At 50.5% G+C, this 27,990-nt stretch overlaps 1 protein-coding gene across 2 annotated transcripts; it reads right to left on the bottom strand.

The window, feature by feature from the left end:
* Nucleotides 1–965: 965 nt before the first annotated feature.
* Nucleotides 966–27,990, bottom strand: NOL6 (nucleolar protein 6). Of its 2 annotated transcripts, none has more exons than XM_065664129.1 (26): nt 27,958–27,990; nt 27,572–27,781; nt 26,547–26,663; nt 26,111–26,290; nt 25,378–25,546; nt 24,499–24,633; nt 24,193–24,356; nt 23,593–23,713; nt 23,215–23,273; nt 22,959–23,060; nt 22,320–22,435; nt 21,731–21,908; nt 21,207–21,329; nt 20,886–21,034; nt 20,063–20,138; nt 17,488–17,628; nt 17,076–17,193; nt 16,704–16,858; nt 16,315–16,478; nt 15,739–15,891; nt 14,478–14,575; nt 13,544–13,668; nt 13,294–13,383; nt 11,016–11,213; nt 2,544–2,645; nt 966–1,373 (listed from the first exon to the last, which is right to left on the bottom strand). In XM_065664129.1, the coding sequence occupies exons 1-26, from the start codon at nt 27,973–27,975 to the stop codon at nt 1,224–1,226; spliced, it is 3,411 nt and encodes a 1,136-aa protein (XP_065520201.1). In that variant the 5' UTR covers nt 27,976–27,990; the 3' UTR covers nt 966–1,223. The 2 variants fall into 2 exon arrangements, with proteins under 2 accessions (XP_065520201.1, XP_065520202.1); XM_065664130.1 differs by lacking the exon at nt 27,958–27,990 and adding an exon at nt 27,887–27,895.

The raw sequence follows: 27,990 nt of genomic DNA, 5'->3' as shown, positions 1-27,990 counted from the left end.
AGCACCAGTTCATTGCCCATCTCTGCCACCACCTGCTTTTAGATTCTTTAGAGAAAATTGAAAATCAAGTTGTGGATGCCCTGCACAAAGCTTCAGACCCACTTCCAGCAGCTGGGAAGGCCCGTAGAACTTGAAGAAACAGATTTAACGTATCATCTGAAATGCTGCTTACAAAGCAACAACTGTCTACAGTTAAACTGGACGAACATCCACTTGCCTTTCCAAGCTTGATCTGGTTTTGGTTTCTGCACTACCTACATGCCATGAAGTCTGTTTTCTTTACTCCACATGTGATTCCCTAGTGCTTTGCTGCTGGAGTATGTGTGGTGCTGCTGCTATCAGAGGAGAGAATGGGGTTAATGTATTTGCTCCCGCTTCTCTCTCTCCTTCCGTAACAGGAGTCCCCATGATAATTTCACACGACAAAAATAAGAGTAGAGGCACCTCTGGCACTAGGAACCACATCCAGTTGGATTCTGAGTATCTCCAAATGATGGAGAATCCACCACTCCCTTAGGCGCCTGCGTTCAACCACCCTCATTGTGAACAAAACTATTGTAAGTATAATTTCCTGCATTTCCACTCATCCCACCACTGGGCACCACCAAGAAGAGCCTGACTCAGTCTTCCCCACTCCACCATCAGGTATTAAACATGTTGCCAAGGTTCCCCTAGCCTTCTCTTCTCCAGGCTAAGCAAACCCAGCTCTTGCAATGTCTACTTGTAGGACAGAGGTCTGCATACCAGAGGTGTCCCAACACTGAGCAGAAGGGAATAACCTGATCATTTTTGAATAGCTCAGTGTTTCTTTGGTTTTGTTAAACATTAGAACAAGCAGTTGACATAAACTTTCTACTCAACTAGGAAACTGCCTTCCTAATGCACGCTTCGGATGCAATTTTCAGGCCCTAACACTCTGATGTGAACACAGCTTTGTTTCCTAATAATGAACAAGAACACCTTCAAAAGCTTTCTCCTCTTTATATTTTCTTCAAAATAAAAAGGCATTTGTATTCTTGAAAATAGGAACAGGTCTTGTCAATTTTCTGAACAAGGCATATAAATAGAATAAAACACACCGTTCTGAGATTTAAAAAGCCAAAAGCCTTTCCTAGGACCGATTTATAAGAAGGAACGGTCCCAGAGTGAACAAACTGCTTCAGGATGGGTCCCTCTGACACCTCAGATGGTGTGGCTCACATAATAGTGTGTGAGCAGTGGCCTCAGATAGTCCATTTCTCTGCACGAGCCTCCACACTTTTCACTAGGCCTTCTCCCAGAACCTCAAAGTCCTCCAGAATTGCCTCCACGTTGGGAACACAGACAGGCTTGTCGTTCAGAGTTGTCACCATCCTTCCTTTCATGTTGGACACCTGCAGGACACACACAAACGTTGCACAAATGGGAGGACCAGCTCAGAACTGCTTTGCAACCTCTGCAAGCCCTTAGTAAGAGAACTGCTCTCCTGCCTCATCATATCCAACCCCTGTCACACCACTACACCCTATTCTCACTTCTCAACACCATCAGCACTCATTATTAGAGCTAACAAAGCTCAAGAGTGGCCCTTCTAGCCCCTTTTAGGGTTTACTTCTGGAGCCACAGTCCAAAGATCACGAGGGAGAGAACTAATGGCCAGGAGCACGGTGGAGATGGGAATAGTGTGCAGATGCATGGCAGAGCCTCTCTAAGCAGAGCAGATGGGCTATGCAAAAGGGATCACACTGTAATGCTAAGAGCTGCTGTGGCTCTGCTCTTTGGTGGGTACAAAGAGCTCGAGTAGGAAGAGACCCTTGGCTCCACCAGAAGACAAACTCTCCATGTTTAACCAAGCCACCCTCAGAGCTCAGGCACAAGCATCTCCTCCTCTCATTTCACTCCTGTGAATAACTAGGTTTCACAACTGCAGCTAGGCTGAACGGCTAATGCCCCCTGGCCATGAAGACAGGGGAGGTAAATCACCCAGAGACTGACAGCAGAAGAGCCTGGGATGCCAACTCTGAGCCATGAGTCACTGGTTTCTTTGCGTCTTTCCTTCATAGAAAGCAGCATGAATCACTCCAGCATGCCTCACACCTAGCCACCCTCTAGTTTGCCAGCCCACACAATGTAGCTGGAAAATATTTCCATCCATCGATAAGACTCAGGCTTGACACCCTAACTTCTTGTGGGTCGGGTATTTCTGGGTAAGACACCCAAAGCCACTTGGATGGGACAGCCTGCTGTACACAAGAAATGTCTGTGGCAAACAAGGCATCACCCACCTCCTAGGAGGGGACCAAAGAAGAGCATCTAGGACAGAGATCTCTGTTCTGACCCCTGATTATGGTGCTGGGGCTTGTCCAGGCACACACATTCCCTTCTCAGCTCTGCTGATGAGCCCTGTCTCGGTTTCACCCTTTCTAAGAAGGGACAGAAGTATGAGCTCCATTTCTCAAACAGCCTTTGGGGTGACAGCAGTTAGACAAAGCAATTACAATGCAGAAAAAGAAAAGCTTTCAGGGTATAAAGTAACACGAAGCTTAAAGCAGTCAAAAACTCACCTTAAAAGGCTGAGGCTGAAAGCTCAAAGGTTTCCACAAAACTGCAATCACTTCCCCACCATGCTTGTCGTAGAAGAACAAGGCAAGATCACTGAAGGCATCCTGGATAGAAAACAGAGGTTGTGCCAGACATCCCATAGCCAGAGCACGTCCCTGATTCGGTCTCCTTACACAGGGACACACTGGAGCTCCACAGCAGAAAGGACCAAAGCTGCAACTTTTCCAGTGACTTCCCAACAAGGAAAGCAACTAGCAGTTCACAGACAAGACTTAGGTGTTTCTTGCTGCCTCTTTTTACCCAGACTTGACGGATACGCTGCACTGCCTCCAAGTTTTGCATGCAGACATCATCACTTGCTGTCCTAGAGAGCACAAACATGATCCACCACCTCCCACGGTCTTGCAAGAACACCCAGAAATCAGCATCTAGCTTTAGGACACTGAATCCATTAGGTGACAAACCACCGAGTGTTCATCAGTCCATGGTCCCCCATCAAATGGATCTGGCTCTACCTACCTGTCTTATCCAAGTGTCCCAACAGCCACATCCAGCACTTCACAGTGCATCAGATGGCAAGAGGTGAGCTCCTGCCCAGCCTGCAATCCTGCTACTACACATTCAACTACCTGGCAGCAAAAACAAACCCCAGTAAAGGACCTTCACTGGAGGCCTGCCTCTCAAGCTCTGCAGTATGCACATCCAAGGTATCAAAGCTACTTCTTCCCACAAGATAAATCCCACATCAGGGGGTGCTGTCAGCACACAACATCCCAAAAGGAAACATCAGTAGAAATGTTAAGTCACACAGTCTTGTGAAGTGCAAAGAGATGGAATGCTCAATGGAGGCACTGCAGGAATCTGCCCTCCTTGCCTGTGTTTCAGCAGCTGCGTCAGTGAGTACCTCCTTTGGTGGTGCTGGGCAGCAGAGGTCAGAAAGAGACCCTGCAGACGGAGATAACTGAAGTCCACAGTCTGGTCTTTCCCAAGCTGAAGCAAGCTGGATTACAGTGCTGCAAGAAGGCAGGGATGACAACTGCAGCAGGAGCAATGCTGTGTGCAAGCAACTTTCCTAACCTTAATGTCTGGCCTTACAGCTCAGCACCTCGCACCTGGAGAGATCATACCCCGAGCACAGTTGACCATGACAGCCAAGAAGCTGCTTTTGGACACTTGCTCATCCTGGAAGTTAACATCAGGCAATGGTACATGCTTACTGGGCTGAGCAAACAGCCCCCAGTATCAGTATAAGACAAGTTTCTCCACATGGTCTCACCACTTGTGCAGCAACTCACTGGAAGAAATACAGACCCTCTGCTCCCTCTTCAGCCCTCTTCCCCACCCCTTAAGTTTCCTCAGCTGCAACTCTGCCATGCTCTTGCAAAGATCAGCCTCTGTTGGCATCACTGTTATCGTAAGGATGAGCATGAAAAAAAACATCAACCGCAAGGGCAAGCTTGGAAGGGTTTTGTATGGGCATACCAGGACTGCACTAGGAGAAGAAAAAAGTGGATTTGGCTGGTATTACCAGTGATCCCAAGGGGTGGGGTAGCATTTTAAGAGTAAAGACCTGATAAGCAGGGAGGAGTGGTGTTGTCTGCAACCTTCAGAGCCAGATTTATGAGTCTGGACTTGAAGCATCACAAACAGAGGGCAAAGAGATTAGGCCATCATGCTGGGAAGATCTTGAGACCTGCCAGCTCACCCAGCTTCATGGGATCTGCACAGGGGCAAGGCTGGTCAAGGCATTATCTTGCCAAACTGGGTAGGAAAACCACTGTCTAAAAATAAATTGAGAAAGAGGCAATCCGCCCTAGCACTTCTCTGCTGAGAGCAATGGGTTATGCTCAGAACCCAGGCAACAGGGGAAGACTCCTCCTTTTACCAAAAGGCAAACAGTGACTGGGAGGGAAAGCTCAAAGAAGGGCAAGAAAGCTCAGGGCATGCTGACCGCCAACATGCTGCTTTCTGAAACATGGGAGCAGAGCATGTGAGAATCTCACAAAGCCCCTCTACGGGGTAAGGTCTTGAGTGTCATGCAATGCTCCCTATGAGAATGGTGGTTCTTTACAGGCATGTCTTGCTGGGCAGGAGCCAGAATGCCAGGAAAGGAGCACTCCCAGTTCATTTCCCAACAAAACCACTGTGCAGCCCGATACCCAAGCACCTTTTACCCAGACAGCAGAGAGCAGAAGGCAGATGTTGAAAGGATGGCTTTGCAGTCACGCTGCTCCCAACATCGTCCCCCTGGTAGTGCTTTGGGCTGGCTACACTGCGCTGTAGAGATGCAGATGCAACTCTTGGGAAACTGCAGTATTAAAAGGGTCTGGTGTATTAGTCACTGTGCTTCAGTTTGTACAGAGGCTTGGGGAGTAAAAACAAACAGTTCACCTCCCTTTCCACATCCCATGCTCCATGCCCAGTGCCACTGGGCTTGCCTGAGCCTGCTAAAATCTTCCTTAAGGGAAAGTTTAAGAGAAGAGGGAGAAAAGGCATGGAATGCATTTAACCCCTATTCTCTTCTCAAGCTGCTGTATCTTTGGTTATACTCCAGCTTTAAAGGCTTAGGAAAAGCTCTCCCTGCTCAGGAGGATCCCTGCCATCAGCAAAACCTACAGCAGGTCCCCATCTTGCAGAGATGTGGGGGACCTGCATACTCAGTGCTGTGTTTCGGAAGAGCCTCATTGTCTGGGGAAGGGGTACATGCTGCTTGGAGGAAGATTAGCTTATGGTCGGTAAGGAACCATCTGTGCTGTAGGAATGAAAGGATGGAGAAAGGTGGTGAGTAAAACAATACCGTGATCTAAAATAGGATTACTGGATTAAGCAGCTCCAGCCAAAGCGTGGATTTTGTAATGAGGTAAGCACTCACTGCTAGTTAAGCAACTCCATTGTTGTTGTTTAGGGGTGGTTTTTTTTAACCTAACCATTTTCCCCACTCATTTTTTCACTGTTCTTACCCAGAGATCAGGCTCATTGCATAACAGCTGCTGAAAAAAGAACATATTTTCAGAGAGGTCTCCACACCCAAAATGCTCAGGTGTCAAACACATCAATCAACATTTGCTCAGTGCTTAGAGCATTTCAAGTGCTTTCAGGAAGGGAGCTACCAGTATAAAAAGCTATTAAAGCTACTTAATTCAAACAAACTACATTTGTGGTTAACACTTTGAGGTCCTTGTCATCCCACTGCAACCTGCCCTGTTGCTCATAGGCTATGTGACACAGACAGAGCCTTCTCCCACACCCAGAGCAAGGAGCACTGTCAAGAAAACCAGGCTGGAGGTACTTCTGCATCAGATGGGTCTTAAAAGAGAAAAGAAACCTGGGTGTTTGGTTTGGGATTCAGCTAGTAAAAGATATTTCAAACTGTCCAAGCTTTTTCATCTCAAGTGCCCCATCATAGCCACACAAGCATCCTTGACCCAGGAGTTTGGGGCAGCAGCAAAGAAGTATGGCACAGAAAAAAGCCACCCATGTTCTGCTGGTTGTATTAGCAAACATGCCTTGTTCACTAATCCAAAAGTCATCTGAGACTAATGTCTTCAGTCACTTCCTACAGGACAAATCCTACAGGACCTCTAGGAAAGCATTACCAACACAGAAGAAATGCAACCACAGGTACCCTCAGAGCTCACCAAGGAGCTAAGGCAGTGTGTGCCCATATATGTACCACACACATGTGCATCCACTTCCAACACTGGGCACTATGATAAGTGTTGTAAGAACAGGCAATTTCCTGTCACCTCTGCTCCTCCAAGCAAGCAGATCCAGACAGGAAGGTGTCCTCCATGCTACTAAGAGTCCAGAGAGACTTTCAGGTCATCTCTGCATGTCTGGAGCCACCATGGGAGTCAGTCAGTCAGTCAAAACAGAAAGGGAACAGTCTGACCTGAAATGATTTCACCACTTCCAGGTACATCCCATAACCATAGTTTATACATTGTAAGAAGACGAGAATTTTTAGTATCGTTAATTCCTGCCTAACATGCAGTAGCAAGATACACATTCCTGCACTGTGGAAGGATGAAAGAAAAGGGCTGCAAGTCTTCCAGATAGGTCTTGTCTGAAGGTACAAGAAATGCAAACATTGTTTTAGAGGGAAGGATGTTTACAATAAAGCAGGAAATATCCCCCAGGTACAAGATGGGCAGCTCTATTGCCAGGAGCTCTTCCACAGGCACATGCAGCCAGAGAAAGCTAAATCTCAGTGAAAGAAAACACCTTACAGTGACCTAGTGAGACCAAAGACCAAGTAAGAAATGTTAGATCTTTTAACAGCCATTACAGAAATGAAGATGGACATCACACACGCAGCTTCATAGGAGTTACCCCATCATGAGATAAGAGCTCTGGACCTCAAGGAGGTAACTAGGGCCTTTGGGATTTCTGAGCTCCTGACAGCATGCAGATGGGCATGGCAAGTATATCTACAAGTCCTGTGTCCTCTTAAATCCAGAGGACAGCCAAGGTACGCTGGTGCAAAAGCAGCACTGACCTGGATCAGTGGGTGGGGTTCTGCAGCTCGAAAGCCACCACAACACAGACCAGCAGACATGATGGAGATCCAACTGGAGCATCATTTGCGACATTTAAACTTAATTTAGCCATGCAGCAGAATCCACGCTGGGGACAGACACAGGGTTTGCTCAAGGACCATAAGGACTCAGGACCATAAGCGGTTGGGAAGCTGGTGATGGGCTGAAGCTCCAGGGAAACCCTCTCTGCAGGATGTCTGGCACCTGCTTTCCTTCAAAAGCATATCTGCAAAGCCTTCTCATCTGAACAGACTCCCAGAACACACCTTTTCTAGCAGATCTGTCCTGGAATGGAAGAATTTGCTGTCTGAATCCCATGACCAGCCTTTCATCTCTACCCACAGGCTCCCAGGCACCAGAGCAACTCAATCAGACCTGCTCCTGCAGCACATCTTTCTGGAGCAGGAAAAATTAAATCAGTCAAGTCTCAACACTTTCCCTCCTTTCATTTTCTCTTCTGATTAGGCTCCCTTGGGGAAGGCACACAACAATCCTTTGGTTCCAGAGCACTCCTGCCTTGCTAACCCCTTTGATTTGAGAAAAACATGGACCTCCCTCAAGAGCAAACAGGTTGGACGGGAGAAAAGTGGGTCTCCTGGTTACTGGGCTAAGGACACTGAGGAAAATGCTACTCACTGCCCTCTCAACTAAATCCGTATGCCCAGGCATTTAAATCCCTTTTTTCGCACTGGAAGCTCAGAAAAGTGCAGATGGTTTCTTTTCTGTCCACAGAAGAGAACAAAATCCCACAGCATCACTGTGTGGCAGATGTCTCCCTTTGTTGTATAAACCCACCACAGCTGCACTGTCAGTCTAGGCTACAACCCTGTTGCTCAATGCTGTGGTTTGTGCGATTAAGGGATAGCAAATTGCTCTGAGTCAAAGCCAGCCAATTCTGCATCCAAGCGCCTTTTCATCCAAAATCTCTCTTCAGGATCCATAGCTGCCACCACACTCCTTTCTGGCAGGAACTTCTTGCTGGGCTGACCTCCCAGCCTGCAGGATGAGGAGGAGCTGAACCCCACTTACAGCAGAGAAATACAAGAGTGCTGGACAGGCTACCAACCGAAGCCAGGTCAAAGTACAAAGCAGATGCAAAGGTCTTGCCTTTAAACAACCACATCAGTACACCAAGACATGAAGCCAGATGATTTCTGATGGAGCAGTTTCTACAGCTCAGTGCAACTGCTTGTTGGTGAACCTGAAGTGCAAAGTCAGCTTTTGAGGCTTACCAACAGAGGCAGGCATGGCTGAGTTATCTGAGAGCATGCTGCAGCGTCGCCTCTCTGATTTTTGCAGGAGCAGAAACACCCACTGGGCCAGAGAGATACTCATCAGCCCCTTCAGATCTGCCTGCTGCTGACCTGGAAGCTACGAGAAACGAGTGAACTGGTACTGCAAGATACCTCCAATACAACAGCTGCAAGGGAACACAGACATACCTATCTCGGAGCCCTCAAGAGGAAGAAAAGCCCCCAGACTGGGTTGCTTAGGCAGATTTCAGGCTCTTTATCCCGTAGCTCGCTCTTCAGAGAAACCTGTGACCAGTTCCTGTACTGATCCCACCTGAGCACCCTCAGGTCTAAGAACATGACACCAAGTGAACACAACATTGCTTCTAATAAGTCAACGTGACCTTTGCTCATATCCATGTTTCTTAATTGGGATGTTAGCATACTGGACTTAAAACCAGCTGTCATTTGTAACCCAACCAAACCCTAGTCCAAGTCTGTTATTACCTGTATTAGAGAAAACAGGCAGTACAAATTCAGACAGCTGGAATGTCACTATTGACTGGACCAATTAAATAATAATTGCTTAAAGGATAATGAAAGCTGTTTTCTAGGGAAGTCTCTTCTGCACTTTTTACTTCCACATGCTTAGACAGAGTTGACTAGAAGCACAAAAAGGTCCTATAAACTGCAACACACCCCAATGAGTTTCCTAATCAGGTGCCTCGATACACAGCCAGATTTGTGGCAAGCAGTTCACAGCCTCCCAAAGAAGCCTGCTCTCCTGATCACCTCATCCATCAGTCTCCAGTTCCTCTCTAAGCAAGAAGTCAGCCTCCTGCCAGGTATCCATGAGAACTGCTTAGCCCTGAACCCTGTGGAGACACAGAGACTTCAGCCACATGCATACAGGCAGCTGCAGCACCTTGGCAGCTGCTGAAAGGCTCTGTTCAGCTCTAACCCCTGCTTCCAGCACAGGGTGGAAAAGGATTTCGAGCTTAAGAAACTCCATTTCTTAACCACATCTGTGCCTCCTGGTTGAGGTTTCATGGCAGCAGGTCAAATCTTCATTATTCAGAAAATGAATGAGAGTGGTTGGTACTGATATTCTTCCTCAGATCAAGATACCAGGAAGGAGTGAAACAGAAGAGTTACTACTTTTGAGACTTCTAAAAGCCTTGTGCAAGGTGCTTCTTGCACTCCTTGCATATGCTGGACCCCAAGAAATTCCTCAGTACTCTCTACAATGCTCCTGCAGGACCTCCAGCTTCTCAACCACCTTCCTTTTCAAAGGCAGGCAAGCACTGGGCATAGCCTCTCTCCTATGTCCTTGAAGCTAAAGCAGCAGTGCTACTTGCAGGGAAATTGTGGGACAACTTTGAGGTCTTCCTCGATTTAAAGAGGCCTTGCATGCACCCCTGTCTTTCATTTTCTCACCCCTCAAGACTGTCCAAACTTACTGTGGATGACAGGAGGACTGAGCCTGCACCTTGCTAGACCTGGCAGCTCTACTGAAGCATCTGGCAGTCAGCTTGGGAGGCAACAGAGCTGTGCCCAGGGTGAGGAAACCTTCAAAGAAACCCTTGCATGTTTTCTTTGCCCACCTCCTAAGCTACCTGGGTTAAGGTGAAAGGGGAGCTCAAACTGAAAGGGCCCAGCATTTTCCAGACTGAACTTTCAGTTCTGGAACCTCTTTCACAATAGTGACCAAACACTGGGACACAGAGGTGGGAAATCCCCATCCCTGGAGACAGTCAGCAAACAACAGAACTGGGCTCTGTGCAGCCTGCTCTAACGTCAAAGCTGTCTCTGCCCTGAGAGGGGAATGGGCTGAAGACCTCTGCAACATGTCCTGCCAAACCCAGACTACAATTCCTACAGCACTTCTGTGGCTAAAGGATAATGGCACTTGAAAGTCAAGCCAGGTTTTGACAAAAGGTCATGGCAGCCTCACCTCTCTGTACATTAACATTTAAGCCAGCTACCACATCTAAATCTGGTAAAATCTGGCCAAAGAGGCAGAGGCTGTACATCTGCAAAGCACTGGCTGTCCAGATCCAGTGTGAATCACTGCTGTCACTTAGCATTGTGCTTATCTCCCCAGCTTGCTAAGGCTTTGGCATGGCCACACAGTCAAATATAAAGGGGGTGATGACTTTGGATACTGTTGTTCTCTATATACCCACATTAATAACTTCCTCTGTTACCATGCAAGTAACCGGACACAGAGCAACCACCCTATGACCAATATTCAGCTTCTATGGCCCACACAGCCATTGGCCTAACAGCAGGAGCCCTACTGGTAGCATGCCTTGGACTCCTGCACACTCACGAGGAAATATAGGTACCTACTGTCCATCATGCACTCCAGCTGGTGCAAGCAGCCATGAAAAGTCTATTAAATAACAAGATACAAATGAAATAAAGATGCTTTTGCACCGAAACATAACATCCTTCAGCAAAAGCTCCAGGTGCTTTGTATCTAAGGTCACCCTCACATCAGCAGCACTCCCATTTCCATGGAATGGGTGGTACATTGACCAGGTCTTCTGCTGAGGAAGTGATTTCAGATGCACACAATGAGTAGCCATCACATGCAACATAAAGATGTCACCCACTAGGTGCTGTAAGCAACCCAAATGCCAAAAGGCAGTTCCCCCTTAAGCAGGTAGCCCCCTGTGCTTCCCCAACAGGCTGTGCTTACTCTCAGCTCACGGAGGTAGCACTGTACAGGGTCATAATCCACCACAGGAAAGAGAATCTTCTCGGCAGTGCTGTTCTTCACCACACCCCGGGAAAACGACTTCACTGGCTGGTCCACGTTCTCCAGATGCCGAGGAATCTGATTTGGATTCAGGTGGATTAGGACATCATAGAAGTCCAAAGGAGGGCGAAATACCATCTGCAGGGAGAAAAGACCACTGTTACTCAATATAGGACACAGGTGAGAAGGAAAAGTGAGAGATGTTTCCCAAGTCCTTACTTGCATTTTATTACCTCCTCCTTAGACAGCAGCAAACCAAAGCAAAATATTTTTTGTAAGATTAATATCATAACTTTGCCAAAACATCCACAGGAAAAACATGGCTGTGGTGGAGCCACAGAGAACTCCAGCCCATACTGGCCACTCCATTTCCTCTGGCCTGAGACACATTCCATTCCAGCACTGGTTTTCACTACTCTACACCCCTGCAAGTGCTTTAATAAGGACTTTGTTGAGAGCAACATGGTTCACAGAATCATAGGATCAACTAGGTTGGAAAAGACTTCTAAGATCATCAAGTCCAACCACCATCAAGTTCCCTCATGTAGGATATACCCATCCGCCTTACGGACATATCCTGATACAGCCTGGGTAGGCTAAATTTTCTCTGGGCCACCAAAGTGCACCAGGAAGGACACACTTGATTGCCACAGCCCTACTGTCAGCAAGGTCAACGCTCAAGAGAAAGGAGCTGCTCCCTTCCCACATCAGATGTCTAGTCAGAAGGAATATGGTCTCTATCCTATTGGTTTCCCAGGTGATCAGAAAAATCTAGTTGCTGTCCCCAGGACTCAGAGATGGTACCTGGGGAAGAGTTTTCCATAGGGCCAAGGAGGTCATCTCCAGCTCTGACCACAGACCCCAGGAAGCCAACCTGAGTGCCTAACTGTGGAGGGTGTGGGCAAGAGACAAGGACAGACAGTGAGCAGAGACAAGGACAGACAGTGAGCACAGACAAGGACAGACAGTGAGCACAGACAGGTAACTGTACCACGTGGCAGAGCCCCAAAAGTGAAGTCAAGAAGGTAACAGGAACTGAATGACACCCAGGGGACACAAGGAACTGTGTCCCCAGTTACAGGACGGTCCTGTCTGTCCAAAAGAAGTTGCCCCAAGAGCAGCAGCAACTTCCATCAAGCAGACAGAGGGTGACAGCAGGGGGATACCCTGGGGATGGGAAAGGATCACTCTGCAATGGCCAGGTGGAGGGGAGAGGGAAGGAGGACCAAGGAGACTGAGTCAAAGGGTTGGGAGGATGCTATGGACAAGCAACAGCTCATTTTGGAAGCTAACCACCCCCAGCTCACAGTGCACCTCCCGCATTTCGGTCTTGGGTCCACACTGAGACACACCAAGCACATCTCTCATAACTACAATACTTCACCCCTTCACAGCCCTGTAACACAGGCTGCTACTGTCTGAAGTAGACCTCACCCCAGTAATACTTTCCAGAACTGAAAGCAATGCCAATAAATCCTTATTATATTGCCTAGGCAGAACAAACAATCCACTATATGAGGTTGGTTATTTTATTTTGCTGATGTAAATCTGTCATATCTAACCATTGTTTGGCTTTTTTGAGCCCTCTCAGCTTCAATTGCCTTGGTGACCACTTGGTACACATACAAACTCCCCTCCAAAACACACGTCTCTCCTCAATGGGCAAATAATGTGTCTACGGCTCCCAGATCCATTTCAGCAAGGGATATTTTAAATTAAAATTTAAATCACTGAGCAAATGAAGACAAATATGGCCTTGCTCCTCCACTAAAACCACAATAACATCTTCCTAAAGTCTCTGTCATCATCCTGCCAAAACCATCCTGGGCCTGGTTAGACTCAAGCACACAGTCCAGATTTGCACAGCTACACTCAGACTGAGTCTCTCAGAGAAGCCTTTTGCTCCAGCCATGGACACACAACTGATTTGGTACAGGAATAGTGCACATTTGCTCATGTCCCAAGAAAACCAGAGAATACAAAATAGATCTGTGCTAGTCGATGGTATTTCACCCCAACATGCTATGCACAGCTGGGTCCCCTAGAAAGCAGGGTAGGGCAGCAGCCTCCACAATCCCATCTTTGCTGTTTTTCATATCCCAGGACAACCATGTATGAGCACAGTCTGAATCCTACAAACACATCTTAGTGATCGTCACCAAACACTAGAACATTTTGCCAAAGCAAAACCCCTTGTGCTAGCAGCCCAGTGGAATACCTTCACATCCTGGGTCTTGAGTGGGTCCATGAGTTGCTCCTCCAGGGCTCGGAGAGACTCTGAGGCCAGCACAGTAAGTCGCTGCAGGATCTGGGGAAGAAAAAAAGCCAGAGGGTGAAACCTGGCAGTCCCGGATGCAGCAGCGACCCTGCTCACTCAGAGGGCTGTTGGAGCTTGCTCCAGCACTAGGAGCAGGAAACAGCCCCAAGCCAGCAGCTCCCACAGTACAAGGACAGAGGGCACAGCTCACCTGAGCAGAGGGCCGCTCTTGGGTCCACATGGAGCTCCACTGGTCTTTGGGGGTGGCAATGAACATGGCAGGGAGGTGGGAGCGAGCAGCTGCAAACTTGCTCTTGATCTCTGTACAGTCAGCATCTGCAGAGGGAAGGCAGGTGGGCGAGATGCTCTGCCATCTTTCAGCAGTCCTCCAGGCTCCTCGCTCATGTATTGCAGCCCAGACAACGGCAGCATGACAGGCTTTATCCTCTCCCGCCCTCTGACCCCACATCCACATGCAACCAGAGCTCCATCCCCTTGTATCCAAAAGACAATTAACAGACCAAACACAAGAGGCCAGGACTGCAAGTCTGCTTGGGTGCACCAATGTACTCCTTTGGAAACGAGAGACCTTTACCAGGAAATTCTTAAGACTCAGGATATAACAAAACAGAGCACTGCAGCCCTTTTCCCTTGCAGGTTTTGAAACTGAAGACTAGCAGATCATTTCCATAATCAGAGTGGCTCAATGAGGCTCTCAAAGCAGACACAGCACAGGGGACACTGAAGCTTCAAGAGCCCAGTTGCTATCCCAGCACAACTGAAGGTTTGGCCCCAAAAAGCTACGGCAAAGCCTCGAGCAAAAATGCTGGTTATGAAGGAGCAGAGGGCTTCAAAGACCATCACATCCAGCATCACCCAGACTCATCAGATTTCATCAAGACCAGAAGCAGCAGACCATCATTACCTCTTCAAAGGCAGGCAGGAAGGAAAAAAAAGCCATGCCACAACAAAACCCACCCTGAAGCCAAGTTAAGCATGGCAAAAAGAAGAAGAAGGCAGAGGAAAATCTTGCCCCTTGCAGAGGCTGTAATGCCTCCATATATTCAAGACCCCACAAGCCAGGCACTGACAAAGGACGGCTTAAGAACCTCATGCCACAGCTCTCTTATATGCTGCCTACTCACCTGTCAGGCCAGCATTCAGGTTGACAATCAGGGGGTTGTTTTTCCAGTCAAAGGTTGCCAGCAAATCAAGGAAACGCAGAAACCCCACCTGGGGAGAGCTGCAAGCAAGACAAAACAATTTAACACTGACATTTGCTCCCCTGGCCACCAGAGAGGCTTCCACTTGGGGGTGACTTAGTGATGACCAGCACACACACTGCCAAGGAAGGGGAGTCTGTGGTGAGAAAGAGAAGTCCAGGGCAAGTATGAGGCACTTCCCCTTCTCCAAATCCCCAGGAGAAATCCTTCCCGCTTGTTCCTCCCTCCCCAAGCAGAAGAAACCTGTAGAAAGTGAAACATTGTCCCTGTTTCCTGATGCTCTCCCCACCCTGACTCCTGGGGTAGCAGCAAAGGGGAGGTGGAAAGAGCGGTACTTCCATCTCGCTACAGATCCGAATGGCAACCCACTGTGCTCTTCCCATGCAATACAGCATGGCTGTGAAGACAGACAGCTAGGAAGAACTGAAAACACCCTCCTCCTGGGGGGGTATTTTAGGAGACAGGAAAACATTGTGGACATCAAGACTGTTATGCCTGCTACTTTGTGGGGGACAGGGAAACCAGACCCTGAGTGCAGGGCACAGCAACCTTTTGGCTCTACATGGAGCAAAATCACTTCCTTTAACTTCACCTCACTCCCTCTGAGCAACATATCATTCACTTGCCAGGTCCCAGCAAGGAATTCGCTCTGTAGGGTTATTTACTAACATGCTACTCCACTCAGCTTTCAGCAGGTGACCTCTAGCCCTTCCCTTGGGAATCCTCTCCAGGAGGGAGGCTGCAGGTACATATATACCATGGTAACATCCCTCCTGGGGAACCCAGGAGCCCCAGTCTGCTGGCAACCACAATGCAGCCCTCACCCCAGCTTCTACTGGCCACCACTCCCAGGACAAGGGGCCTGCCAGTCCTTAACAAAGGACAAAACACCCTGTTGCTGTTTCACCAGCACCCAAAGACCACAAGAGCACTTGCTACCATCCTTACCTACTTCCCAGTCTTTTCTCTACACAGGTGAAGCCACAGTCCTGCAATACCAAACATCTCCATCCCTTTTGGCCAGCCACTCCCAACAGGGCTTGGGACAGCCTTTTAGCAGCACAGCTTCCTGCTAAACCCTCCCAGTAACTCCCGCCCTAGCAGTATCCCATCCCTCCTTCATTCCAGGTACGGGAAAAAGCACTAAATCCCCACTGAGGCAGCCTGGGATCCTCATCCTCACCTGGGTGGTGTGAAGGGGGCTGGGTGGAGGAAGAGAAATGCCACAAGGAGGTCCACACACTCCTCAGAGATGTTGTCACTCAGGAGCTGGGCACTGACCCATCGCTTGGCCAGTCGGCAAGCACTGCCGAAGACAGGGTGCTGCTGCTGCAGTCTGCAAGGAGGGAGACAAGCCACTGCTCAACCCACACATCCCAGGACCTAGAACAGCCTTTTGGTATCGGCAAGAGAGAACAGAGAGCAATAATCTGCCAAGAACACAAGCACAGCATCTCTGTAGGTGCTGAGATTCTGGGGGCACAAAGGCGAAATGCTGCCAGGTGCTACTCTCTAACCATGTTGCTCTTTGGTACTTGTCTCCCCATGACAGTGATCTCAGATGTGACAACAGGTGCAACCCAACCCACAGTCATCCTTCCATCCTCCCACAGGACCTCTCACAAGGTGAACTGTAGGGCCACTTCCCACAGGAAGCTCCTCTCCCCATCATCACTCTCCAGCATCCAAGGGCACCTCCACACTGGCTTCCAGCCACATTCTATGTCCTGGCCCTCCAGGCATCCCCCGCCTCACCTACCCATGCAGGGAGCTGGTTACATAGGGCAGATGCTGTATTTCCAGCTCTAGCTGCCGAGATTCCTCTGTGTCCTGGTACTTCAGCATTCCTTCCGGAGTGACCACTTCTTTCAGGATCAGGGGCTCCCGGTGGTAGGCTACTTGGAGACGGAAAACGTACCCATCCTGAGATGGGAGCAGAAAGCGAAGTCAGGCTTGGTAGTAACATGAGCTATGCTGCACCTCAGGGATGGAGCAGCAGCATTCCAGCATCAGCACAGTCTCGCCGCACTCCTCCCCAGGCCCACCATCCAAATCCTGTTTTTTCCCAGTGGGATCACTGCCACAGCCCCTTGCCTGCCTCCCAGGTCACAAAGTCAGGTCTGGAGAAGATCTCAGTCACCCCTTTACCTTGTACACATCAGTGTGGGTCACCGCAGGTCTGCAAATCAGCTGGTGCTGCTGCTTGAGGAGCTCAGCCAGCTGCAGGTGGAAAGCCGCTTTGATGCGCTTGATGGCGTCTTTGTCCTGTGGCCACTGGCCACTGCCTTCCATGTGGCAGATCACTGGAGACAAACAGACAGCAGGAGGCCAGTGAGCCCCACACTGAAATGAGGAGTTGGGTGGGGACTGCTGGGATTAGAGGTTACAGCAGCAGAGCAGGAGAAAACAGGGCTCTGCTTTCACCTGCAGCAACCAATGCAGCAGTTACGGAGCCACCATTATTGCCTGCCTCTGCTTCCCCACACCAAATCATCTCCTGCTGACACCTCTCTGACTTACTCTTCAAAGGGGTTATGTAGGCCGGGCAGGGCTTCTCCTCTGAGGGAAGCAGCAGGTGTTTCGTCTTGATTTGGGTATGGAAGGAATAAATTGGCTTCATGGGAATGGGAGGAAAGACCTGGGAGAGAACAGATGTCCAGGGACTTAGAATAGACAGTAGAAAACCCACAATACCATGCACCCCCTTACCCCAAACCTCCCACCCTGGCAAACCCCTCTGGCACAGAGGGCTTAGACAATTTGTGCACCGTCAGCCTGAGGAGCAGGACAGCAAAGAAGAGGCACCGTATCACCCTGAGGGCTCTCAGGAGCCACAAAAGCAGTGACTGATTCTCTCTGCCCCCCTTCATCCCTGGGCATTCCCCAGCTTCTAGCACACCCTAATGCATGGGCTGTGCCCAGGGACACTTACATCCGTGTACCGGAGGGCTGGATGGACACCCTGCACAGACGTCACCATCAGTGGCAGCTCCTTCAGGTGCCAAAGCTTGCGGCTTAGGTCGTCGTAGGAGCGGACAACACTGACCATGGCTTCCTCACCCGTCCCTGATGCCTGCAGATACACACGAAGCCTCTCTGTTCACCTCTTCAGCTCCTGCACGAGTGCCCACCTTGCCTCCCTCTGGGGCTGGCATCACAGCCAAGCTCCAAGGAGCCAGCAGCTTCTGGCAGGAGCACTAGGCAAAACCAGGAGGTAAGAGAAAAAAGGAGAACAAGGGCAAGACTGTCTGTGACTCCCCAGCAGCCACAGGCATCCCAGAGGCTGCCATTTCAAGTGACAAATCAAATTATTTCCTCTGCAAGACACTAAGGTCTTGATGTACTGGCAGCAAGCTACCTAGGAAGCAAAAAGCTAGGAGTGATCTGGGAATAAAGAGACCATGTACTGGCAAGGTGAGAGCTCTGCTACTGCCTCCCTGCCAGTTACCATGGTGCCAACAGACACAGCAGTTAACAGAAAACTGCTCTGACTACATCCTTAGACAAGGCACAGCTGTGAAGCAAAGAGAAAACAGCCAGAACTTTGCAGAAGCCCTGGGGAGGGCAGATGAGAAGCACCAAAAGGAGAATTGCTGTTGCCCTTGCTGCTTCCATCTCCCCAGAGCACAGCAGAGGAGCCTGAATGAGGAGGAGGAGGAGGAGACATCATTGACACCAAACCATGCAGCTCAGAGGCATTCAAATTGAGTTGCACACATCCAGCCAGCCTGGGCTTTCCAGCAGAGCAGCAGCACCCTCTGTTGGGTGCACCACGAACGACAAACCCCGTCCTGTCTCTATATCTGGCTGCACTGTCTATTCCCCTTGTCACTCATCCCTTGACCACTGCAGACTCCCAGGGATCCATGAACAACAGGGAGCTCCTCTAGAGTTTCTCCTCTGTACTGCTAAGTGCTCTCCGGCTCCAGTAAAGTGCACCCCCCCTCAGCATGGGGTTTATCAGCCCTGCTCACCCCAGACTGGCTTGCAGGGACATGCACGCACAGATTTTGCTGCCTCAGCACACAACAGACCATACAGGCTATCATATCTGACATGTAGCTCTGCCCAGACAGCAACTGATCCTGGCACAGATGATTCTTTGTATCAGACTTCACAGAATCACGGAATGGTTTTGGTTGGAAGGGACCTTAAACCTCATCCAGTTCCAACCCCTGCCATGGGCAGGGACATCTTCCACTAGAGCAGGTTGCTCCAAGCCCTGTCCAACCTGGCCTTGAACACTGCCAGGGATGGGGCAGCCACAGCTTCTCTGGGCACCCAGTGCCAGCATCTCAGCACCCTCACAGGAAAGAACTTCTTCCTAATATCTGACTTAACTCTCCCAGTTTAAAGTCATTCTCCCTTGTCCTGTCACTACGTGGCCTGTAAAAAGTCCCTCTCCAGATTTCTTGTAGCCCCCTTTATGCAGTGGGAGTTGCTCTAAGGTCTCCCTGGAGTCTTCTCCAGTCTGAACCAGCCCAGCCCTCTCAGCCTGTCTCCAGAGCAGAGCTGCTCTAGCCCTTGCAGCATCTTCGTGGCCTCTTCTGGACTCATTCCAACAGGTCCACATCCTTCTTATGCTGGGGTCCCCACAGCTGGACACAGTACTCCAGGTGGGGTCTCATGAGAGTGGAGCAGAAGGGGAGAACCAGCTCCTTTGACCTTCTGGCCATGTTCCTTTTGATGGAGTCCAGGATTTGCTCCCCTTTGCTCTTAAAAATGGGAAAGAGAACAACTTCTTCCTCCATCCAACAACTATAACACCAATAATAATGATGATAAGGGAAATAACAAGGGGAGAGAATATAAAAGGGGAAAAGGAAAAGCAAACAATAAACACAAGTGATACACAATTGCTCACCACCCATTGATTGATACCCAGACCGATACCCAGCCCAACCCCTGCAGCAATCTGGGTCTTCCAGGTGACTCGCCCAGTTTTCATACAGGGCATGAAGTGCTGTGATATCGAACACCCCTTTGGCCAGTTTGGATCAAGTGTCCCGTCTCTGCTTCCTCTCAGCTTCTTGTGCACCTTCTCGTGCACCTTCTCACTGGCAGAGCATGAGACTGGGAAGTCCTTGATCTGGGTAAACTTTACTTAGAAACAACTAAGAACGTCGGTGTGTTATCAGCATGGTTCTCAGACTAAAGTCAAAAACACAGCATTGCACCTACTACTAAAGAGGAGAAAAAAAATGTTACAGTCAAACCCAGGACATGGACATAAGCAGAAAGAGGAGGCCAATGGGATTCTTGCAGGAGAAACAGGGTGCAAGGACTGCCAGAGCAAGTTGACTTCAGCAGTGGCCTTTGTTGGATAAAAGAATTGGAAGATCCAAGGAAAGTACCATGCTGCCCATCAAAGTACCCCCAGGCAGGAATTTTCCTCTTGGGAACCACCCAGATGCCTCAGGACCACAAGCTAAAATGACCTCCCCATAGTCCTCCCCATACCACCTTTCCTCAAGAAACTTACAGCCCCACTGGGGAAGCGACCATACCTCTTTCCCAGTCCTAATCACAGACTCCAGCAGGGCTCCCATGTAGCAGATGGAGGATTCGGGAATGTCTGCATGGCTACAGGGAAGACAACAGCGCATTAGAGCTACAACACACCAACCCACCAACCCATCCATCCCAACACTTTATGCTGCGCCCACAGGCAAGGGTCAGTTCAAGGATGAGGAATCCCTCCATATAGAAAGGTCATGGTGAGAAGACCAACCTCCGTGTATTCCTCCCATGCCCAAGTTACCCACACAAAGGAGCCAGACAACTCATGCAGCTCCACAGGGTTCAAAGCCATAGCTGCAATGTGCAAGCGCTTCCTTACAAAACCCCTCCTTAATTCAGGACAAAGAGGCCCAGACAACCTCTCTGTATTGTGCAAGAGGATCTCATTTTTGGCAGAAAGTATATACTTCTACACAGAGGCTTTCCTGCTTTATAGGGAGACCCAACCTGTGAACCACTACAGGGTCTCAGAGGATTTCATTAAATATCCTGCAAGCTCCAAAAGGTTTCTCTGCCCACTCTGCCAAGGAGTGTTTCAACATCCAGTCTCCTGTAAGGGCAGGACCACACCACCTCCTTGCCCTTAGCGTTACCATCAGCAGAAGCTACAGCACCTGCCCTCCCCACCTTCCCTTGGGAAACAGCTCACAGCATCAGGACCACAACTGAAATGACTTCCAAATTTCACAAAGCAAAACAATTTACAGCACCTCCCAAAGCATAAAGCTGGCAATGGAGTTACCAGGGACATGGCACAAGCAAGGAGAGCAGCAGTGACCCGCACACAGCTGTGGAGTCAGTGCAACTTACAGCTTCAGCAGGTGCCTGACAATCTGCTCAGGAATGAGGCGTTTCTGGTAGGTGGTGTTGGCCTCCCACACCACTGCCTCGCAGATGCTGCCATCCTGGAACCGCCGCAGCTCTGATTTCTCCCCCCAGAAGGTCCGAAAGTCCAGGGCCTGTGAGGGGACATTGGCCAAGCCAGGCCAGGGACACAGGTCAGCAGTGAGGCTGGCTGAATCACTCCCATGACCATCAGCTAGCCCCACAGCCATCTGCAACCATAGCATGGAACCTCCTCTGCTTCACCAGACCTGGCACAAAACAGGCCCCAAACAGGGCTCCCCTCACCTCAGGGTGATCAGCCTGCGGTCCCTTCTCCAGCACGCTGGCAGCAAAGTCGGGATAAAACAGGAGCCCAAATGTCAGGGGCCCAACATCCTTGTGTTTTGGGGGTTCAGCATCAATTGGCCACTGCAGGAAAATAAGGAACATAGAGCACAGAAAGAGAGACGGTTGCAGGAGCAGCAGCTGCTTGGATATTGGGCTGCTAGATGAACCTCCTGCTACACGCTCTCAGGTGCCTGGATGAGCACATATGGAGAAAGCCCAATGTAAAAGGTCTACCTGGTGAAAAACACAGCTGTCTTCACCCTGTCCCATTAAGAGGCCAGGACTTCTACTCAGACCAAGCCTCCCAGTGGGACCCCACAGCCCAGTGTAGAGCTTCAGATCCTCTATTCCCCACAAAGAGGATAGGCTTGTCTCCTCCCACAGCGAGACAAGATCTCCATCCCATGCCCAGCAGTGCAACAAGGGACACACAACACCCCATATTCTGCAAAGGATGCAGTATCACTGCCAATCTGCATTACCTCAGAGATCTGTGGCAAGGAGTGAGCCACAAGCAGTGCTCTCTCGGATAGCCCACGGACCAGCAGTGAGATAATGAAGGGAAGGGCTGCAGCCACATAATTCCCACCACGATCCATCAGCTCGTTCAGCAGCTCCATCTTCTTGCAGGCACCCTGCAGCTTGGAGACATGTTTCAGGCTACAGGAGAAGCAGAAAAGCTAGTCATCCACCTCTGCCACAAAATCCTTTCTCAAAGAAGGATATGCTAGAGGATGGACAAAGTGGGGAACTGAGGATCCTGACCCAGGATGGTGGCTAAAAGAAGAAACACTGCATTTTGGCATCTCACCACAGAGATGCTGATCCTTGGGATAGTCATCATTCCCAGAGGCCAAAGCATTGCCCTCCTCCTTATGGAAGGCTACCTAGCCAGTAAAAGTGGAATGGCCAAACGCAAGAGGCACCAGCTCTATCAGAGCTAGCAGGGCCATCCCCACGAAGCACGTCCAAATCCATGCCAAGCCAAAGCCAGAAAAAGCCCAACCCTCTCCAACCAGGCTCCTCAGCATTACCCCAATTATTCCTCAGCACAGCACGACCAAGACTCACTGAAAGACGTGGTCAAAGGCTCTGAGCATGGGCTTTGCAGTCATGAGCAGCGCCTGAAAGCCATCCACCATCCGATCATCCAAAATTTCCATGGAGTACCTGGCTTCAAACTGGACCTGAGCAAGGACACAAGACAGAGCAAGAGCATGAATGGGAGGGGAGAAGGAAAGAAACCCCTCCAGCAGTGGTCACCATGCTCCCCCATCAACCACGGCCACCCAGGACCACCATGGTCATCAGCAGAATCTGAACCCAGACAGCCTCTTTCCTCAGCATGAAGCCAAGTCACCAATAGGTGGCTGCTGCCATCCACTGATATCCTTGGTATCACTCCCATCAAGCTGGATTTTTTTCTAGTCCTAAACAGTTAGCTCTGCTAAAGAGTTGTTTGGCTTCACCCAAAGGTGAAGGGAAACAACCTTCCCCCATCATTCAAGCATGACAGGTAAAGTAGCAGTACATCCAAGTCTTAAAATTCACTTCTAAGTTTCAGAGCTGTATGGATGTTAAAAGCTTAAAAAGCAACACTGAACACTCCCCATGTCCAGTGCTCTCCCCCAAGACACCAAACCACCCTCTGCCTGCCTCAGATCACTCCTAAGACAGCATTTCGAGATGCTTTCACAACCTACTCAGTACCTGGTGGTATTTGCTGGCAGTCATATCAGCGCAGAGGTTCACCAGCCCAGAGGGATCCACAAAGACCACTTCAAACGCCTGCTGGAAGTCGTCCAGGACAGGCTGTAAGAGCAAACAAGGTACTTAGTGCCATGGTGCAGCACAGACACCACTACCTCGTTGCCACTGACACCCCCTAACAGGCACGACCCTGACCAGCCAGTTCTGGCAGGACAGCCAGACACAGACAGGAGACCCCCTCTGGTCAGTTGCTTACCAGGGAGGGATCCACATCCTTTACTAGGCTGATCCCTGTCACGCTCAGGTCAGTGGTGGCTGTGGGCAGACAGAAAGCGACAAGTTACACCACCATCCATCTGTCCTACTGGTAGAGCTATGTGCCAATACCTCACAACATTAACAGTGCTACAGTGCAATGCTGGCCTCCACTCTGTGATGGGATTCATCCACTCTGCTGCAAGCTGCTCCATACAGCCCTGTTCTGCTGCCTCACCCTTTCCTGTCCATCCCACCCACAGGGTCTCATCATCAGAGAGAGAAAAGCCAGTTTCCCCTTCCCCCATTGCGCTCAGACTTTGAGCGGAGATTCTGCTGACGCCAGCCTTTCTCTGCCCAGAGGATCCTGGAAACTCACCCAGGAACTGCAGGGTGCTCCTCAACACCTGGTACCCACTCATCATCTTGACGATCTTACGCTTCATCAGCAGATAGGCAACCAGCATGGAGACCAAGAAGCCACTGAAGCACCCCAAGCCCTGTCAAAACAGAGCTGAGTCAACAAGAGCTCCACGAGACACCATGAGCACCAGAGCCCACCCCACCTGACTCCTTCTGGCCTCTGTCATCACCAGCAGGCCAGACCCCAAGCCCCAACACCATCAGGAAGACACAGAGGAGACAAAACACTGCACAATAAGCAGACATATGGACCCCCTTGCAGGAAGTCAACACCTCAAAAATCCTCAGAAAGTGGAATGAATAAAACCAAAAAGTACCCAAAAACCCAGTACATCATTCCAGGGACAGTAAAGCTGCATGACTGTCCAGCACACACAGACACAATGCAATCCACAGAGTACGATGGAGCTCTTTAAAACCTAACACAGCTGAAATTAAGTCACAAGCCCACTCCACCACCCAAAGCACCACCTTTCTACCCCTAGGAAGGAAGAGCAAGCCAAAGGCAGGCTGGCCAAGAGAGAGAGCCTGCCCTCTCCCCTGGCACAGGACACACCTTGCTGAACTGTCGCTGGTTAAGCCAAACTTTGAGAAGGGCCACGCCATCCTTCATGCCTGGGAAGTCCGTGGCTGCACTGGACAAGAACTGCAGGTGGGAGAGCAGCATTGTGTCGCAGAGGATCGAGTTGTTGTAGTGTGGGGTCGGGGGCTCGGTGGCTCCTGTGTGAGGGAGACAACACACTGGCTGCAACTACAAACCTCCCGTTCAGAGAAAACAACTGTGGCAAACCCACCTCTGGGCACTGGGTGCAGTCTCTGGCTGAACAGAGCAGCTTCACATTCCCCCAGCCCCAGGCCCTACCTTCTTTGGGGGTGCTCTGCTCCACAAACCAGGCTGTCCGGATATTGTTCTTGCTAGGGTAGAAGCGGCTCGGTTTGAAGAGATCCGGGGCGGGACACGCATGGAGTCGGACAGTGACCATCTTCTCATCCTTGCCTGTAACCACCAGATGTGCATGAGGAACAGATGCCAGAGACTAACTTGAGAAAACAGGGAGCATCCCCACTTTGGTGAAAGGAAAAAGCTCTTTCCCAGGAAAGCTCAGCAGCAGTAGAAATCATTGCAGAGTAGAGAGTGACCATATCCTAGAGACAACAATAACCCTGCAGTCACACTGCTCATGTACAAGTCCCATCTTCATCCCTATTGTCCAGTCTGGTACTCCAGCACGCTCCTGCCTACCGCAGCCTTGCCACGTCACTGCCTGACCCCACTACCACCTGGGGTCTGCAAAAACAAGCAGCACCCAGCAGCCCATGCATCCCATGTCATCTCAGAAAACAGCCAGACTGCACACAGCTGCCCAGAAAAAGCAAGCGGATAGCAGGGAGCAGGGGTGGGGAGAGCAGGCAGGGAGGACAGTGCTAGACAAAAACATTTTTATGCAGGATCTCCTTTACTCCCAGAAGTACCTACAGCATGGACCAGCCAGCAGGGGCAAGGCTGGATAGCTCAGGCAAGATGGAGATGGGGACTGGAAGAGATTGTGAGGGCTAGGCTCTGTGTGGAACAGACAACTGGGAGCATGAAAACTTCAAAATTTATCACTAATTATGATGACAGCCCCAGACTGACTGCTCTCCAAAAGAGATATGAGATCACCTCTACCCCCTGCACCACCACTACCCCCTGCACCAGTACCTATTCACATTCCCCACCAGAGCACAGCTTAAGTGTTACCTTGAGGCCTCAGGAGCAGGATGGGCTTGAGATGGTTGCTGTTCATGTAGGCAAACTTCACACTGCCAAAGAGCTGCTGCTTAGATAAGTGCTGGGCAATGTGGGCCAGGTACAGAGCTCTCTTCCGGTGGTAGCGCTGATTTAGGTTGTCTTTGTCCTGGAAGATTTCCTGGGAAGAGAGGGACAGGGCAACCCCATGTCACTGGCCTGCAGAGTGCATTTCAGCTCAAGAGACACCACTACCCTCCCCAGTCCCACAGGCATGTGGTTGTGGCCTCAAGTCGCTTCAAGTTGATTAGGAGCACTACCTTGCTGCTAGCACACTGGGCTCTGGGATCACAGGAGCCAGAGTAAACCCATGCAGCCAAACAGGATGTCACTTTGTTTCAAACCCCATAAAAGCAAAGAGAGGGAGCTCTTGAAGAGTAGTAGCCTGCAAACATCACCCACCCTGTTTTGGGAGCTGGGTAGAAGTGCAATGGGATACAAAACCAAACAGCATCCCACCAATGTGGAAGAGGTTCAGCCCAGACAGAAGGAAGATCTTCATGAGAAACGAAAATCAAAGCAGCTGCAAGCAAGTGGTGAAACCACACTCCCCAGCTCCTTGCTGGAGTCACCACACTGCACATCCAGGTGCTGTAACCCCACTCAGGAGTGAAGAGGACAGGGAAAGGGTGGTGGCAGACAGGAGGGTACAGGGCCACTCCACAGCAGGCACGGACAGACTCACCCGTGGCATGGTCACAGCCATGTCCACATTGATCTCTGGTCTAATGCAGGTGCCCAGCAGGTAGCTGCCCACCACCTTCAGTTCAGTTGGAGGCATGAAGCGGAACCTTCCCTTCACACTGAATGGCACCTGCAGGAATGGGACCTTCACATCTTTGGGGAGCCACGCCTGGTCAGTGAGCTGAGGACAGGACACACAAAACACTATAAGCATCAACAGCAGATGTGCAGGGACGAGACTCCTCTCCCCACATAGCTGCAGGTGTATGCACCCACAGCTCAAATAGAGTGTCCTCCTCTCTCTTCCAAGGTAACACAAAGTAGCATTTTTTCGATTCCTAAGGAGGATTGTCCATCAGGACCTCTGCCTGTACAGCAACAGCAGAGCCTGGTCCAGACACAGGTTTTGCCACCTCCTCCATCCCTTTGAAACATACTTCAGTTTCTGGTGTCTCTGGGATGGCACTCAGCAGACTGTTAATTTCATGTAGGAAGGCATCAATCTTCTTCTTCTTTGTCTCCTTCAATGTCACCTCCTTCAGAAGCTCCTCAATCTGTAGGAGGAAAGGGGACCATCAAAAGCAGCTGCAAAACTAGAACTGCTTTTGCCCTTTACCTCGTCCCCCAGCATCAACCGCAAGCCTGGTAAAGAGGGCAGCAGATGAGCTGGGGAGCACACATGCACCTCTCTGCAAACCCTGCCTGGAGCTGGGAGTCCGAGCAGCCCATGGGCAGGAGGATAACACATCTCCTATGAAGTGCTGAATGGCAACCAGCTCCATCCCACTGGCTCCACCAAAAAACTGGTGTAATTCACACAGGCATAAAAAGGCTTTTGCATGGCAGAGTATCAGCTACAAGGAGCAACCATTCAGGTTCATGCCATGAACCAGTCGCTAAAGATCCCAGCACTAACATCAGCAAGTAGCCATGAGATCAAAGCCACTCCTCACAAATATCACAAACGTTACAACCAGCAGAAGCCATCTATCCCCCAGCCTAACCTCCCCCTAACACAGTCAGCCTGCTTGCCTATAAAAACACCCTCCTGTCCCATCCAGAAGCTGGTCAAAGACAGCAGCCAGGCACAGACAGTGATGTTACTTCCTCACCGTTCTATGCAATAAATCACTGCAAGGAGGGATGCAATGGTCACACTCCAACCATACTGCAGTTATGTGACGGAGGAGCTCAATTTTAATAGTGTAAGAAAGAAACAGAGCCTGGAGCGGGTCGGTAACAGTAATTACGATGGGAAATACCAGCAGCACACTGGATGCATTGTGAAGCCGGTACCCCCTGTCCCTGCCCTGTGCCGGGCTCCCGCACAGAGGCGGCCTATGCCCGGACTGACACGGCAGGAGGGCTCAGGGGCCTGCTACAGAGACCAGCTCCTGGGCAGCTCGGAGCCCGGGCTCCCGCCGCTCCCCCAGCTTAGCCCACGAGGAGCCTCGCGGCTGACCTGCAGGCGGAGCAGGCTGGAATGGAACAGATCCTCGGTCTCCTTCAGCCGGTTCAGCTCCTCGTTGGTCGGCGGCTTGTAGAGCTCGGCGCGGCTCAGCTTCGCCGGCTGCGGGGCCTCGGAGGGAGCGGCCCTCTTCCCTTTCCTCCTTCCGCTGCTGGCGGGAGGTGGGGGGTGCTCCTGGCCTTGCTCCGCCGCCCCCGGAGAGCCCTGCGAGGGGAAGACAGCACGGATGGACTGCGGCGCGCCGGTCCCGCACCGCGGGCCCCCGGGGCGCCGGCCCCAACACCCCCCTCCCTGCCGCCGCCTCCTCACCGCCATGGCCGCCGCCGCCGCGCGCGCGACCCACACGGCCGCGTGCGGCCCCTCGCAACCTGCCCGCCTACCAAAGCGCCGCTCCTCATTGGCCGCGCTGTACC

The sequence above is a fragment of the Lathamus discolor genome, chromosome Z, assembly GCF_037157495.1.
Source record: "Lathamus discolor isolate bLatDis1 chromosome Z, bLatDis1.hap1, whole genome shotgun sequence".
NCBI classification, from domain to species: Eukaryota; Metazoa; Chordata; class Aves; order Psittaciformes; family Psittacidae; genus Lathamus; species Lathamus discolor.
The sequence above is the reverse complement of the archived record's forward strand: the minus strand, read 5'-3'. Positions and strand labels throughout refer to the sequence as shown.

Coding starts and splice junctions, on each gene's coding strand:
- NOL6 (XM_065664129.1), bottom strand. Junction 26,664..27,571: donor CCAGCCTGCTCCGCCTGCAG/GTCAGCCGCGAG, acceptor TTCCTCCTACAG/ATTGAGGAGCTTCTGAAGGA. Junction 24,357..24,498: donor GCAGAGCACCCCCAAAGAAG/GTAGGGCCTGGG, acceptor TCCCTCACACAG/GAGCCACCGAGCCCCCGACC.